The sequence below is a fragment of the Propithecus coquereli genome, unplaced genomic scaffold (assembly GCF_000956105.1).
Source record: "Propithecus coquereli isolate 6110/MARCELLA unplaced genomic scaffold, Pcoq_1.0 Scaffold59, whole genome shotgun sequence".
Taxonomy (NCBI): domain Eukaryota; kingdom Metazoa; phylum Chordata; class Mammalia; order Primates; family Indriidae; genus Propithecus; species Propithecus coquereli.
Window position 1 is genome coordinate 6,383,154 of NW_012151840.1, and position 10,457 is coordinate 6,393,610.

General features: G+C 50.0%; 2 protein-coding genes across 2 annotated transcripts in view; one reads left to right on the plus strand and one right to left on the minus strand.

The window, feature by feature from the left end:
- Positions 1 to 1,002, plus strand: part of FAM63A (family with sequence similarity 63, member A) — a 13,953-nt gene extending 12,951 nt beyond the window's left edge. Inside the window, exon 5 of the mRNA XM_012658517.1 lies at positions 982 to 1,002. Within this exon, the coding sequence (XP_012513971.1) occupies positions 982 to 1,002 (21 nt within the window). The remainder of the gene's footprint in view (positions 1 to 981) is intronic.
- A 221-nt stretch (positions 1,003 to 1,223) lies between these two features.
- On the minus strand, positions 1,224 to 7,512 carry ANXA9 (annexin A9). Its single transcript, XM_012658518.1, has 13 exons — positions 6,761 to 7,512; positions 6,546 to 6,651; positions 5,974 to 6,064; positions 5,690 to 5,786; positions 5,059 to 5,153; positions 4,722 to 4,835; positions 4,403 to 4,493; positions 3,038 to 3,117; positions 2,789 to 2,848; positions 1,883 to 1,967; positions 1,657 to 1,752; positions 1,501 to 1,559; positions 1,224 to 1,256 (listed from the first exon to the last, which is right to left on the minus strand). Exons 3-13 carry the CDS (start codon positions 6,046 to 6,048, stop codon positions 1,224 to 1,226), a joined length of 885 nt encoding a protein of 294 aa, XP_012513972.1. The 5' UTR covers positions 6,049 to 6,064; positions 6,546 to 6,651; positions 6,761 to 7,512.
- Positions 7,513 to 10,457: the final 2,945 nt, after the last annotated feature.

A 10,457-nucleotide genomic window follows, 5' to 3' on the forward strand; every position in this document is an offset into this window, starting at 1 on the left:
AAAAATTAGCCGGGCATGGTGGCGCATGCCTGTAATCCCAGCTACTTGGGAGGCTGAGGCAGGAGGATCGCTTGAGCCCAGGAGTTTGAGGTTGCTGTGAGCTGGGATGACGCCACGGCACTCTAGTCCAGGCAACACAGTGAGACTCTGTCTCAAAAAAAAAGAGTGTGGGTACTGTAATCCAAAGACACTACAAAATCACTTACTGCTTGGATACAAGTTTGTTTTTCTGACAGGAATTTATTTATTTAAATTTTTTTTTAGAAACAGGATCTTGCTGTATGTTGCCTAGGCTGGTCTTGAACTCCTGGGCTCAAGCAATCCTCCCACCTCATCCTCCTCAATAGCTGGAATTACTGGCATGAGCCACCACGCCTGGTTTATGACAGGAATTTAGGCAGATAACCACAACTCTTCAAATGAATCATAGTGTTGATTCATAATAACACAGGCTTTATTGGTTAAGTATAATAATCTACCATTGAGATGGAAATCTCTGTCTTTTTAATAGTCATTAACATGGCATGATGGCTTCTCAATCGGTCTATGGAAAGCTATTCCACTGCCAAAATAATAACTACTTTTCCTTTCTTCCAATTTTACCTTTTCTCTAATTTAGTGAGTTTTTTATTTATAAGTTTTGGGGAACAGTTCTACTAATAAAGATTCTGTTGGTAGAATATCAAATCAAGGTTAATATGAAAGAAATTCTGACCAGTGTGGACAAAAGGGCCCTGGGTGCTAAGAGCACTTACGGTGTAGCTGACAGGGAGTTGACACTGGATGGTGAATGTTCTATGTCTTTGTGGTTTTTTTTTGTTTTTTTTTTTTTTGAGACAGGGGTCTCACTATATCCCAGGCTGGTCTCAAATTCTTGGCCTCAAGCCATCCTCCCACTTTAGCCTCCAGAGTAGCTGGGATTACAGGCACACACCACCGTGCCCAGCAATGTCCTATCTCTAATCCCTAAGTGTTTTGTAGGGAGACTGTATGACTTACTAGCTGTGTGACCTGGGCAAGGTACTTAACTTATTTGTGCTTCAGTTTTTTCATCTATAAAATAAGAATGGAGTACAGCTGTGAGGATTAATCAAAATGGGTGTAATGCTCAGGAGAGGCCCTGGCACACTGTCAGCACCTAAGAAATGCTGATCCTTGTCATTATTCTTGCTAGTGTCATCATCATCACTCTGGCAACAATGGAAACTGGACAAGGCACTGTCTTACAGAGCAAACTCGTACCTATATCTGGCCACCTAGACATTGACAAGGCCAAAATTTTAGTTCCAGTGCCCTTATGGGTCAACTAACTTCGTTCTAATCACAGCTCACTCCTCCACACTTGACAGTTCACAAGCCCAGAGAAAAAGACTACTATAGGTTTATGAAGTATATATGAGACTGTTACATCAGCGGCAGTCTGAAACTTCCTCTCTTCTGCCCAGGAGGTATCTCCTCCCAGTTTTTTCCAAAGGGAGAGAAAAGCAGTGCCCCTCTCACCTGGAGGGCCTGGTGAAGTTTGTCAGCAAAGTACAGCGGTGTGTTCCTGATCACCGAAGCTGGAAGCAAAGAGGGAAGGATGGAGGTTCACAACTAGGGCCACAACCTCCCATCCCACGGGGACTCCACTCCACATATCCTGAGCAGGTCCCTTACCTAGGCTGAGCAGGGCCACCTGGGTATTTCCGTGGAAACGGTTCCGGACAGCCTCTTCCAACTCTTGCCCAGTGTACCGCTGGTACTGAGCGAACACTTGTGTGGGGGGGACATAGTTAGAAAGATAAATTGAGGGGGATAATTCATCGTTACTCTCCCATCATAATCAAAACTCATCATTAGAACAAGCTGCGGTGACAAGACAGCCAAGAAGTCTTGTGTGTACCTCGGATGAGGTGTTCAGGATTTCGCTGGGTGAAGATTAGGACCCATGTCCCCTCTGTGCTGGGTCCTTCAGCCTGCTGCAGTGCCTGGGAGAGGGGAGTGAATCAGGATCAGTGGTGGGGGCCTAGGGAGCCATGGCTATGATGTTCCCAGAATCATAATAGTGTAAACGGAATTAGGGGTGGAAAAGGCTATTCTAACCCATAAACTAGTTGTTTTCATTTATGATTTTATTTTATTTTGTAACAGGGTCTCATACTGTTGTCTCAGCTAGAGTGCAGTGGCGTCATCATAGCTCACTGCAGCCTCAAAGTCCTGGGCTCAAGCGATCCTCCTGCCTCAGCCTCCCGAGTAGCTGGGACTACAGGCATGTGCCACCATGCCCGGCTAATTTTTCTATTTTTTATAGAGACAGGGTCTCACTATGTTGCTCAGGCTAGTCTCAAACTGCTGGCGTCAGGTGATCCTCCCGCCTTGGCGTCTCAAAGTGCTAGGATTACAGGCATGAGCCACTGTGCCCAGCCTATTTATGATTTTAAAAAAAGAAACAGGGTTAAGAGAGGGGCTCTACCCTCACAGCTCTATTCACTAATTTGGAAAAATCCTGGTACCCAAGGAATTAAATTATCCCTAAAAAAGGGTCTGGGGAGGCTTCTTCCACCCAAATACCCATGAGCAGGGAATCTGTCAGTTGATGAGCTCACTTCCTGTCAGTTCAGGAGTCAGGGGTGGGATGAGTGAAAAGGCTCCCCGTTACACCACCTGAGGCCTCATACCCCCAACACGTCACTGAGGACTCCCTCCTCAAGGCAGGACAAATGGGTATACAGGTCATTGGCTGTACGACATGTTGGAGGCAGGTGTCTTATGTACATGGCTGTGCAAACTCCGAAGCCCCCTTGCTCACCTGGACATCCTCTTCTGCCAGATTATAGTCAATGATTCCAGAGTAGCTCTCACGGCCCCCCTAGGAGGAGAAACTGTTCTCAGGAGGACCCTTTGAAGGGCAGCTTTTTACCTCCAGACCAATAAGCCAAAACCTGGTGTCCCCTGATACTCTCTTTTGTCCATTATAGGACAGCAATGCTCCCCGCTCTAGCTCATCCCCTTATCTGGTAAGTGTCACTCCCCTCCCTTGCAGACCAGTCCTCCTCACCTTGGCTAAGGCGAGGAGCAGGTCCTGCAAGGTGCCACTGGTCTCAGACTTGATGTCCTCCTCAGCCTCCACCTGGAAATCTGGAGCAAGGTCAAGAGCTCTCTGAATCCTCCTGATTTTTCCCAGTGTAGAACCAGGACCTGTCAAATGTCTGCGCCACTGTGCCCTGCCAACCCTGCCATCTCCTGTTTGGAGTAGCTTGATGGCTGCTAGTTCCCAGGATGTAAGGCGCAAGTACCATCATGGGCACTCTAAAACCATCTCTAGGCTGTGAGGTATGGGGTGGCTTCATTTGCAAGCACCGACCTGCTGAGCAGGAGGATGCGTTGCTAGAGCGGTGGCCAGGCAGTGGAGAGGGCACAGGGAAACCCACGGTATGAGGCAAGATGGCCCGGGCCTGCTGCCCTCAGTGCAGGTGAGGAAAAATGACGTGAGAGGTAGGATATGAAGAAGGGAAAGAACAGGAAAGGGAGAAAAAGAAGAATTGAAATGAGAAAAACAGATGCAAGAAAGGAGAAAGATAGGAGAGGGATTAAGAACACAGGCGAAGATTAGACATCAAAGGAAAAGTGAGTGAGGAAAGCAAGGGAAGGGGGGGAAGTAGTAAGATGAGGATGGGGAAACACCAGTTACAAGTTAGTGGGCGGCGCACGTTGCAGCCAAGCAAGGCAGACAGCCAGAACGTGAGAGGTGACACTCATGACTTACAGAGCAGGTTCCTACCTCACCCCAGGCTGCAGCAAGGCTGAATTCAGCTTGGAATATGGCGTAATAGCAGGGACAGCAAGGGACTGGGAAGGTGACCTGGGTACCTTTGGGACTGTCACTTTGGAATCTGCCCTGGAGCTCCAGACTAAGATGGTTAATCGTTGCTTCTCTTTCTTTAATAATCACATCTGCTGTCTCCCGTGGGGAGACTGAGGCACTGGCAGGAGAGGGAGGAGAGACCCTCTGGGAACTTGGGCAGCCAGGTTCCCAGATGGCTCGTGTGCAGGGAGTGCAGGAAAGGAGTTGATTGTCCTACAGATCCCTCTCTAGCTCTTGGGACCCCCCTCCCTCCATGTTCTTTTTTTTTTTTTTGAGACAGGGTCTCCCTCTGTCTCCCTGGCTAGAGTGCAGTGGCATCATCATAGCTCACTGCAACCTCAAACTCCTGGGCTTAAGCGACCCTCCTGCCTCAGCCTTCCTAGTAGCTGGGACTACAGGCGCATACCACAACGCCCAGCTAATTTTTCTATTTTTTGTAGAGATGGGGGCGTCTCACTCTTACTCCTAGCCTTAAGCAATCCTCCTGCCTTGGCCTCCCAAAGTGCTAGGATTACAGGTGTGAGCCACCATGCCCAGCCCCTCCCTCCATATTCCTACCATGTTTATATACAGTCAAGCACTCCTGTAGCCGAGGGGGGGCTCGGGTGGCAAGAATTTCCATGGCCACATCTTCAGCAGAACCTGAGGCCTATAAGAAATAGAGAGACCACTTTGAGACTGGGCTATGTCATTAGGGTGGCAGACGGAGGGGCAAGGAGCAGACACCACTTCTTCTAACGGTCAATACGGGATGTGTAGAGGGGACCTCTGCCAAGTCCACCTCTCTGGAGTAAGCAAAGACAAGGCAGTCAGCCTCCTCCTTCCCTTAGTGCTGTCCTCAATTCCCAGACACCCCGCAAGTCTCTTTTCCTGGTACCTTCAAGGCTCTTCTCAATTCTTGGGCATCAAACTGGGCCATGGGCTGCAGTAGACCCACCACAATCTTCTCCAGGTTGCCAGAAAGTGCTGCCTGCAGGGACTTTAGCAGGTCCTACAACAAATGGTCCCAATGGTCAAGGCATGGGGGTGAGGGGAAGGGCCCTGGAAGTGTAGGGAGGTTTGGGAAGATGTGACTGGTTTTCATCTCAGGTCTGAAGCACCAGGCCCTTGTGTAGCCAGGAAGCAGAGGCTGGCCTCAGCTGCTGTTGCTGTACCCCACATCCTCCAGGGGGTTTCTCACCCCAGTCCCCTGCTCCTGGGAAGTCAGATCTCACCTGTTGGGTGCGCTCCTGGAAGGCTCGAGAGATGAGCTGCCTCTGCTCTCTGCTCCGATTGGTCAGCACGGCCACAATGGCATTATGGTCCACTCCTGAACCAAGATTAAGGCTGGGCTGTAACCAGGGTCTTTGTAGAAATGGGATCCCCCTACTCCTTGGAGGAGAGAACAAGGCCTAGGAAAGGGCTGGGAAGGAAAGGAGCAGGGGCTGTATCACCCCCACTTCCATTTGACCTCAAAGAAGATGGAAATAAAATGCCAAAAGAGCAGGCAAATCTGACCCAAATTTAGGCAAAATTGGTCTGGTGTGATGGTAAAAAAAATGATTTTTGGCAATTAGCTGACCTAGATTAGAATCCTAGCTCCGCCATTATGAGCTGTGTGACCTTGGGCAAGGCTCATACCTTCCCTGAGCCCCAGTTTCCTCATGTGTAAAATGGAAATAATAAGCCTTACCTCACAGGGGTGTTGTGAGAATGGGGATGACACACCTACTATGGTGTGTCAAGAATTAAGGCATTCCACAAACATTTCTCCAACCTCATTAGTTCCTCCTTCCTGGCTCCTTCTTGGTCTATAGATTGGCTTCTAAAAGGTAGATTCCCAAGTGCAGAAGGAAAGGGGCTCACCTTGACCTGTAATGGCCCTCAGCAGCCTCTGTACATCCTTTTCCACAGTGAAGCTCAAGAAAGTCCTGAGGGTCCCCAGGGTCCCCCAAGCTGCAGTCTGTAAGAGTACGGGGGGATTAGGAGGGCCATGGCCTGTGGTCTGCCCACACTCCTCCTCAGTGCCTCAGCCAAGTCCTTGGCCTTGCGTAGCTCAGGACCTGCCCTCCACTTCCCTATTCTCCCATCCTCTCACAGCCCTGAGTTGATGTTTTAAAAGCCATTTCTAAAATCCCAACAGCTCCTACCTTGTTGGCAAGGCCCAGGTGGCTGAGGATCTCCTGGATCAGGGATGGTGCTGTCCTCCCGCTGCTCACAGACATGGCGCAACTGGCTGCCCTGGGACATGCACAGGAGCCCACTGAGCTGAATTTGGGCCTCTTTATGACCCCCAGACCCTGGAGCCTGGGCTCCCATTGCCCCCATTCCTTTCCCTTGCTGTGGAGAAAAAGATCAACCTGCTTAGCAGGTTTGGGAGCCAGAACTGGAGCTGAAGTGGAGGGGTCAGAGGAAAGCTCCCACCGTCCCCACCTCTCGCCTCCTTTAGGAAGCAAGATTGATCAGGGATGCTCCTGGAACAAGCACCAACCAAACCCGCCCTGACTCCAAGGTGCTATCGCTCCTCAATCCTTGGTCTGAGGTGGATGCACCCCTTCCGAGGGCCATGTCCCTTCCTTCCATGGCCTTGCTGGGGGCTCCTGGGGCAGTGTAGGGGAGCCGAAGTTAGGTGGCAGTGGGAGACAACTCCAAATAGCATCTTCCTCCACCTGCCGCCCCAGCCTACAAGCAAGCCCCAATTCCTGCCTACAAAGCTGCCTACCTGCTTGTCTGCCTTTTACCCTCGGAGTGTCAGGCCAGAATCTTTAGGTCAGCAGGTGCGGTCTCTGCGCTGATCTGAATAAGTGTTTTTACAGGTACATGGGTGCCTGGACAAGAAAGGAGGCATTTTCATGCTGGAAAAAGAAAACTCATTCCTCCCTCCCCCAAGCAATCAACAAGGTCTCCCCAACATGAGGGCCCGGGTTCAGTGCTTACCCAAAGGTGCTAGACTGAGGTCGTTGTCGTCTTTGTGGCCTGGTAGCTTGCCCGTGTGGGCACCGGCTCCTGTGTGGCCCGGCAGAGAGGGGGTGTGTGCAGCCCAGACTGAGCAGCCGGTCAGATGACCTCTCTTGCAGACCAACCCAGCTGTTGTCTAGGACTCTGGCCCCTCCCAGATGTGGGAGAGGACCAGGCTGTACTAGGTCCCACATAAACACCTCCCTGCCTAGCATCTCTTCTCCCAGCAACTGGGCCTCAACCTGCTCTGGGTGAACTCCACTCAGCCTCTCAGCAGCTCAGCTCCAGACACAGGAGGCTTTGTGCACGGTTTTCCCTGTGGGGCCAGGTGGACCACAGAAGCCTAGGCTCTAAGTCCAGCTTCTGACCTGGCTCTGCCTCTGGCTCCAGTTCCCTGGGGGGCAGGTCAAACAGGCTCCGGGCTGATTTCAAGGCTGATAGAGAAAAACCTGTTGGGGCACATACCAGTGGGGCACCCCAGCCTGCACCCCAGAGAGGGTCCCAGCCCAGAAACTGCCTTGACGACTGCCCCATTAGAGTCAGCAGCCTGGGTGGGGAGGGCGAGGGGACTGTTCATATCTTCAGAGAAGGAAGGGCACAGGTATTTGGGGGTGGGAGCAGATTAGCTGCAAAGCCACTATTGGCAGAGGGAAGCATCGAGCTCTCAACAGGCAACTGGGAGATGGGGAGGCTCCCTGGGCCCTGGTTTCTGTTGCCTTTTGGCAGCCAGGGCTCTCTGGCTGGTTTAGCTGCAGGTGATGCAACCCCAGCAGCTGGGCCTGAGGCTGTCAGTGCACAGAGCAGCAGGTGAACAGTCCCAGGGAGACTCAGCCTTCCCTCCTCGGCAGTTGCTCAAACCTCACATTCAGCTCCCTCAGGTCTGGGCACAGTCTCTTTTCTGCCTCCCTGGGGGTCAGGTGAGGGTTGGGCATGGAAGCTAGAGAGCTATCTCCACTGCTCTGCCACTTTCCCAATCCTGGAAGGCCCTCACTGGTTTTCCTACATCCCTGAAGGAGGGACCTGCAGACTAGGCCTGAGGAGACACGAGGAAGGGACATTTCTGTGGTGATAATCACTGCTCCTCACTTTTCTCTCCCGTTAAAGTGGAAAACATGCACCAGCGTTAGAACTGGAGAACGTGGCTTCAATCCCCAGCTCTGCCACTTGTTATGTTCTGTAACCTTAGCTAGTCACTTTAGCTCTCTGAATCGGAATATTGGGACAGGCTGAGGTAGGGGGACATGCTAGGGCATCTGAGGATAGGTTTCCTGGGACAATTAAATGAGGTAATACGTGTGATGGCATGTGGCAGAGAAAGTGTCTTGTAAATTAGGGGTGCTAGATTAAGTAAATAAAAATACAGGAAACATAGTTAAATCAGAATGTCAAGTAAACAATGACTAATTTGTTGGTATGACCAAAATATTTCAAGGAACACACTTATGCCAACAAATTATTTGTTGTTTATCTGAAATTACAATCTGTGTGTCCTGTATTTTACCTGGCAATGTGAAAGATGGGACCCAGTCTCAGCATGATGGCTAAAAGCAAAGGTTCTGGAGCCAGAGCCAGGCTTCTTATAGGTGGAATTCTGGTCTTCTGTGTGATCTTTGGCAACTACCTTAACCTTTTTGTGCTCAGTTTCCTCATCGTCGAAAAAGAGATAATAATAGCATTTATGTTATAGGTTGTTGTGAGAATTAAATAAATTAATACAATACTTGTAAAGCACTTAGAAGAGTGCTGGGCACAGAGTAGTAGTACAAATGTCAAAATGTTAACTAATATATAACGATTAATATTGTTATAATATTATTTGGTAATGGTAACTGTTACTATTATTAGTCTTCTCCCTAAGAAGTCCAATCTTGATTCTCTTCTGCAACTTCTTCCTTGCCAATCCCCAATCTGGCCACAAGAGGGCATCAGCAGCCAGCGAGAGTCTCCAGCCCTCTCCAGTGGCCACTTGAGGACTCTGGCTCCACCCCCAGACATCAAGGGGCTCTTTTAGCCCACTTGTTGGGAAGTGCAGCCTCCTGAGGACTCCAGGTTGCGGGGTGGACTTGCTAGGCAGATGGGATCAGGGGAAGAGCCTCAGGTAGGTATCTACTCACGGGACCCACTTAAGGCAGACTTCTGGACCCATGCAGGAGACCGGGTTACCGCAGTTAGACGGGGCGACCACAGACTAGCAGCTCCACAGCCAGGGTATGCATGCCCTCAGCCTTTTGTATCCTTCGGAGTTTCTTCTGGCTACCTGCTAAGCAGACTTAGAGGAAAATAAAGGGAGGGTGAAGGTTCCTGTTTCCCTAATCCGAACCTCTCCAAGGGACTCCTGGCCAACTTGCAAAGCTGGACTCTGAATTTGGAGAAGGCCAACAGAAGCCCAGTCACGTGGCAGAAGCAAAGTCCTCCTTGCCTATAAAGAGTGTGAGGAGTGTATGTGTGTGTGATGCATTTATAATTTCTCCACTGAAACCTGAGTGGAATCTTACTCCTTTTATCTCTGGGGTTTGTTTTGTTCAGCTACAGGGCCGGACTTTGTTTGTTTTCAGATTTACCAATCACCTTCCACCCCCAGGCTCTCAATTTTAGGATTTCAGAGTTGGAGGAAATCTTAGAGATGACCTAATCTACCTACCAGCCTTTCATTACTCACTCAACGAGACTGAGTGACTTCCCAGGGCCATGGAGTTAGAAACAGAATCCAGGTCTCCCAACTTCCCCTCATTGTTTTCTTCATCACTTAATGAGGACATGGCTGATTTGGGGTCCCTCTTAGTGGAATACATGGGAAAACGGTAATATATAGTGCCTTGGCTGTTGACTCACATATACTTCTTCAATCCCCAAACCCCATATTGCTTTTCCGCAAATAGTTTGCATTGCATAATTTCAGAATACATATTAATAAAAGTCCCTTCTGGTTATTTTACCTCTTGTTAGGAAACTTTTTCTGCACTTGAATCTCTCTGTTCAGGTACTAATAGGCTCTGCTCCTTACCCAACTAGGCTTCTTGTTGTACAGGTCAGCCTCATCTGAAAACCCTTCCACAACTGAGCTCCACGTGTTTGCCTGTCCCAGAAGCCTGCCCTGATAACCTAAACTCCAGCCTGAAGGCCTGGTGATGGCCTTGGGACACCTCAGCAGCCCATACAGAGGAAGTGAGTCACCAAGGCAAGCAGTGCTTGGGGCACTATGGGCGTGGCTGTGCCAGCCTGGATGGTGGGGGATGGGTTGGAAGGGTGGTTGGTGATCATAATCTCCTGGTCCAGCCAAGCCAGGTGTGTGTGTGGCCTGAGTATGCTGGCAGAAGTTAGCATCATCTAATGCTGACTGAGGTCTAGTTTCCCCTTCTCAATTCACCTTCTCCTTTGTCTTCTTGGGGAGGAGTATACCCCCTTATCTTTATTTCTCAGGCTCTGGTTATCCAACTTCTGCACCAAAACTTCCCCTCCCCACTGCTATCTTAAAAAAAAAGTTAAGGCCGGTGCGGTGACTCACGCCTGTAATCCTAGCTCTCTGGGAGGCCGAGGCTGGCGGATTGTTTGAGCTCAGGAGTTCGAAACCAGCCCGAGCAAGAGCGAGACCCCGTCTCTACTAAAATTAGAAAGAAATTAATCGGACAACTAAAAATATATAGAAAAAATTAGCCGGGCATGGTGGTGCATGCCT

Excerpts from the sequence above, each read along its gene's own strand:
- ANXA9 (XM_012658518.1), bottom strand. The coding sequence starts at position 6,048 with ATGTCTGTGAGCAGCGGGAGGACAGCACCATCCCTGATCCAGGAGATC. Across the intron at positions 4,494-4,721 it reads AATTGAGAAGAGCCTTGAAG|GCCTCAGGTTCTGCTGAAGA; the intron begins GTACCAGGAAAA and ends TATTTCTTATAG. Across the intron at positions 1,968-2,788 it reads TGGCAGAAGAGGATGTCCAG|GCACTGCAGCAGGCTGAAGG; the intron begins GTGAGCAAGGGG and ends CCCCTCTCCCAG.